Source organism: Mytilus edulis, chromosome 5 (genome assembly GCF_963676685.1).
Source record: "Mytilus edulis chromosome 5, xbMytEdul2.2, whole genome shotgun sequence".
NCBI lineage: Eukaryota > Metazoa > Mollusca > Bivalvia > Mytilida > Mytilidae > Mytilus > Mytilus edulis.
Window position 1 is genome coordinate 80,903,600 of NC_092348.1, and position 5,035 is coordinate 80,908,634.

At 33.5% G+C, this 5,035-nt stretch overlaps 1 protein-coding gene across 1 annotated transcript; it reads right to left on the bottom strand.

The window, feature by feature from the left end:
- Nucleotides 1-1,018: 1,018 nt before the first annotated feature.
- On the bottom strand, nucleotides 1,019-3,765 carry LOC139524557 (uncharacterized). The gene is made up of 3 exons (XM_071319411.1): nucleotides 3,675-3,765; nucleotides 2,163-3,042; nucleotides 1,019-1,419 (listed from the first exon to the last, which is right to left on the bottom strand). The coding sequence occupies exons 1-3, from the start codon at nucleotides 3,695-3,697 to the stop codon at nucleotides 1,195-1,197; spliced, it is 1,128 nt and encodes a 375-aa protein (XP_071175512.1). The 5' UTR covers nucleotides 3,698-3,765; the 3' UTR covers nucleotides 1,019-1,194.
- Nucleotides 3,766-5,035: the final 1,270 nt, after the last annotated feature.

Genomic DNA, 5,035 nt, shown 5'->3' on the forward strand with positions numbered 1-5,035 from the left:
AAAGATTCCATATATCTAAGTATGTACCGATTTTTATCATGTTCCTGGAATTGACAAGATTTTGGAATCGAAAGTCGGGAATGTAAACATTATATATAAAAAAAAACTCTATCCTGGTCTCCTGGTGGTATATTTTCGATTTCCCAAGCTTCACTTCAAATTTATTCTTCTCGAAAGTCCTTTTTTTTAGTTTTTAAATATTTTATCAGGAAGCAAGACTACAGAGAATACATTTTTCTTCTTTGTTAGGAAGCGCAAAGACGATTATTTGACAGCCAAGAAAGTATTAAAACCAAAAAAGTTAAAGTGACATGTATATGACCAAACCAGGGTATTAATAAATTACCAAATCCATCTATGGTCAGTCTTGGAGGAGGGAGTGAAAACCATGAATATGTTATTATGTTAATATGTGTTTGAAATGAGGTATATACATATTTTGATAATTATTAGAAGCAGGGGTTTTGAAAGATATTTCAATTCGCAAAACTTATTAATTTTTTGTTCAGATTAATATATCGACAAAATAAGACAACTGACCGTTCATCTCTTGTGTGTGTGTTTTTTTTACTCTCGAAGGATTTTTTTTCTACATGAATTGTGATGAGAATTTCGCGTACTGAAATGAAAATCATACAATAATGGGATGCTTTCAGAAAAGATAAAAAAAAACCCCAAACAAACAGTTAAAATTGCAGTTTAAGTGAGGCGAAAGATACAAAAGGGACCTTCAAATTCACAAGTCGAAAATAAACTGACGACGTCATGGCAAAGAAAACGGACCAAAAGACAACTGTATACAAAACACAAGACTGAGAAATACGAACCCACAAAAAAACAAAAAAAACGGTGGTGATGCCAGGGGTACAGGATTGGTTAGCAGATTCTGCTCCACATATCGAACATCCGCTATTTTAGCAAAATATGCATGGGATTGGGGTTCTATGACTGAAGAATTTTTTTACACATCTCTCCTAACTCTTAGAAAAAGTTGGTGTATTTTTTTTACCCATTTCAATCAGCAAACACAATATTTTAATATATATAGTACAATAATAAATAACAAACTTTTTTTTTATTAACTAACAGGGACAGAAGTTTTTGTGACCAGTGTCCTATTAAAAACGCATTTGCAACACTATCTTTCTGAAACAATATATTATCTAACGATGCTGATTTTATCGTGTTACGTAATTACGAAATCGTACAAGTAGAACTCTTCTGCTTTTCTGGTTCCTTCTCAACAAACTTTCCATGGTATACTAAATCATATACTAAGATGTAGTCACTTTCATCTGGCGGACTTACACAGACGGCTAATTTACTTCCATCGGGGTTCACAGAAATAGCTTGTGGACGTCGAATCTTGTTCCGTCTGTTCAATAATGTCTGAATAAATCTGCCATTTCTCGAGAAAACCTAAGTGAAATAAAATTACAAAAAAGGTAAGGAAAAGTAAATAGCAAAAATACCGAACTCAGAGTAATTAAAAACTCGAAACGGAAAGTCTTTAATTGAATGTCAAGATTAAAAGCTCAAACACACCAAACGAATGGATAACAACTGTCATAATCCTAAATGTGTACAAGCATTTTTCTAATGTAGAAACTCTTCATGGTTTTTGGCATCAATTTGTCCATATCACAATGTGAGTATTTGCCGGGTGCTCGTCTAATCAGATGGTGCATATCACGTCTAACTATCACCTACGTGGTATACATTATAGAGTCGTGCCTTTATTTGCAAAATAATTTGGTACCATCGGGTGCATCCACAATGTGATACGAATTTCGTTTTAGAGATGTTATACATGTACGTTGCAATATTTAAAAAAATGACTTCTTATATATAAACTTGTGTCAGTTAAGTGCTTGAAATATATGGTGTAAATTCTAACATTAAAATTAAGCCTTTTGTATATCTTTTTGTGTTTTTCTTTCTTTTTTTTTGTTCAGTTTTTGTCTTGTCGTATACTTTTAATCTCATTCTATTATATCAATGTATAACCCCAAAAAAATGCGTAATATGCGAGACTACAGAAATGTCGTTCCATCATGAATACTAGGCAATTGCTTACTTCTACGTCGTTTAGTTTCTTGTAGAGAGTTGTCTCATATGGCATCCATACCACAAACATTTTTTTATTTTCATATGGAAATTACCTGTATCTTTTCTTCTCTGATATTAGCAACAAATATTTTATTGCCACACAAGGCTACAGCACGAGGCGTATTTGCTGGCTGTTCCCATTTTGTCTCACCAGTGAGAATCGACACACATTTAATTTTGCCTAAAACAGCCGAGATCTCTGCCTGTGAATCGCGGTATAGCATCAGCCTCTTGTCAAATCCATCGCTTAAAACAATATTGTCATTGTCAACAAAAACAATGCTAGTTATGTTTCCTGGAGATTTTTCAGCAAAGTTCAAATCTAACCGTCTGTTAAATTTAGCCTCGATGTGAAATTGGTTTTGTCCTCTGTCCGATACTGATCTGTTGTCATCTGACATATCGTCGATTGGGCGATGAATGTTGTATTTTATTTCGGCCTGCATGTGTTGTTTTGTTGCTTTGAAGCGTTTATGAAAATTAGAACATTCCTGACAGTAGTCTTCCTTACAAGTAACACATGTACGAACTGCCATTTGATTAACGTTCCTTGATTTACATGGGACACATGGCCGCCATTTGACGTCAGGAAAAACTTTCTCCATCAAACGGATCATCTGGTGGTTGTTTGGGAATTGGTCCACCCAATCTCGCCTGGCTTGGATCGGATCTGGTGGCATTATCATCATTCGACATACTGGACAATTGAAATTGGATCCACGAACTGGAAACGAACGCTTAACAGTCAAAATATGACCCTTAAGACAAGTTCTGCAGAAAGAATGAAGACATGGAAGGCCTTTGGGTGTCTTGTAGTAATCCTTGCATATTGGACATATAAATTCTTCTTTAACTTGTTTTCTTGACGATTTTCTATATGTTCTATTTCTTTTCTCAGGTGTTAACCCTCGTGGCGACGACGGACCGTGCAAACTGTAATATATTTGAACAGATTACTTAAAAATTAAACCACTCTTTTTTCATAAGGTAACAAGTCGGTCTCTCTACTTTTAAACAAGACCAAGGGTCAAGCATTTAATTATTTAATTACTCATATCAACATGTTTCTACTTCTAGGCAGCCAGCAAGCCTTTTGCCTTTGTTTGCCTTGTGTGCTGTTAATTTTGTTCATTTATATGTTTTGCAGTTTAGTATGAGGTCCATGTTTACTGAACTGATACACATTTTTGTTTTTTGTTTAGGGACTACCGGAAGCCCGCCTTCGTGTGATGGATTTTCTCGCTGTGTTGAAGACCAATTGATGATTTTTAACGTGAACTTGAGTAAATAAATACATGCAGTAAATTATTTAACCAACTTGTTATTCATTAATTTGTCAGTTATTCAGTTGGTCTGGGAGGGTGTTTGTTGTGAGACTAGTACTATATGTTTTATTCTATTTGTAGTTAAATGAAATGCAAAATATCCAAGCATAATATTAGCGGGAAGAGAACAAATGGTAGACTGCTTTTTAGCAATAATGTTCACATCTTAGTAATATAATACAAAAACAAATGTATTGAACAAATTTTGTGGATCAAAAAAATTTAAAAAAGAATACTTACTTTAATTTTGGAATGTTGTCCATGACAATATTGAAAGTTAGTTAATCAAGATTATAAAACAATTGTTCCGATTCGTCAAATACACATCGACTATTGTTTTCACTTTAAAAATAGTTCGTTCTATTTACTTTTGAGATTTGATATGACCTTTTAATGATATGTTAAATGTTAAATACTGAATATGTTAATGTAGGTTTTCTTCTGATTTCGGGAGTAGACTCCCATCAAGGAAATGAATGTAAAACACCCCGAAACTTATGTTACTTAAATTGACAATAATACAGGAAAGAAAAATATCATAACCTTTTGCCTAAACACTCTTAAGCGTACTACAGAGTACGTACATCAGAGAGTTTTTGAGCAATAAAAGTCTGATAATGCAGAACGACAACTATTTCTTATGCTTTTCTCCAAATTTAAGAACGAACCAGTTACCAATGCTGTTTTTGTGTGACTTTTTGTTTCAATATGGGACTTAATCTATATTATAGTCATGGCTCAATACATACTTGACTTTCTTTTCCCTTTTCTTTATAGTGTCAAATTGTGAAAATAATTCGATTGATAGCGTCGAAAAACTGAAAAAAAAAACAAAAAAAAAAAACCAACGAATCTGACGCAGATAAAAAAGAACATATTAACCTTCCTTGAAGAAAATGGTTATTCCCTTAATGTCAATGTATGGCTATTGCTATGTGTGCTATGCTATATTATACATGTACATTTTGGTTAGGTTTTTGTCAGTGATTGTGTTTGCTGCAACAAAGGAAAACATTAAAATGTCTTGACTGCATGACTGATTACATGTCAACAGTTTGTGTGATCAAGATTTAACATTTATTAATATTGAAAGACTGAAGTAAAATTAGAACACAAAAAAAAGTTTGATCAAAGAGCAATAAAGGAGCTACTGCAATCTCTAAATCTTGTGTGAACCAATGAATCATGAAAATAATTTCAAGGTCAGATGAACACTGCCAAGACAGACTTGAACATATTGCAATCATTCCATACACCAAATCTAATTTACTTATTGCTTATAGTAAATGATATACGACAAAACCCAGTAGACTTAACCTTTGCCAATGATCTACGAAAACCAGGTTAAGGTCAGACGAAACCTGCTAGTCGGACAGGTATAACCAAATTATTAATTGGTCCATGAAATGAGGTCGAAGTCATGTGAACCCTGTTTGACGGATATGTAAGCCTTCACTTGCAAGGATCCCATATACTATTAAAGTTATCCTAACACTTCTAATAATTGAGTATTTCGTATGACGAAAAAACTCAACAGTCGCTAAACCATAAAAATAAGGTCAATGAACATTGAAATATGACGGTCGGAAACTTTGTAACAA

Bases quoted from the DNA above. Each gene is read 5' to 3' on its own strand.
- LOC139524557 (XM_071319411.1), bottom strand. From the start codon at position 3,697: ATGGACAACATTCCAAAATTAAA. The intron at 3,043-3,674 runs GTAAGTATTCTT...AATATATTACAG, and splicing joins GACAACATTCCAAAATTAAA to TTTGCACGGTCCGTCGTCGC. The intron at 1,420-2,162 runs GTAATTTCCATA...TATTTCACTTAG, and splicing joins TCAGAGAAGAAAAGATACAG to GTTTTCTCGAGAAATGGCAG.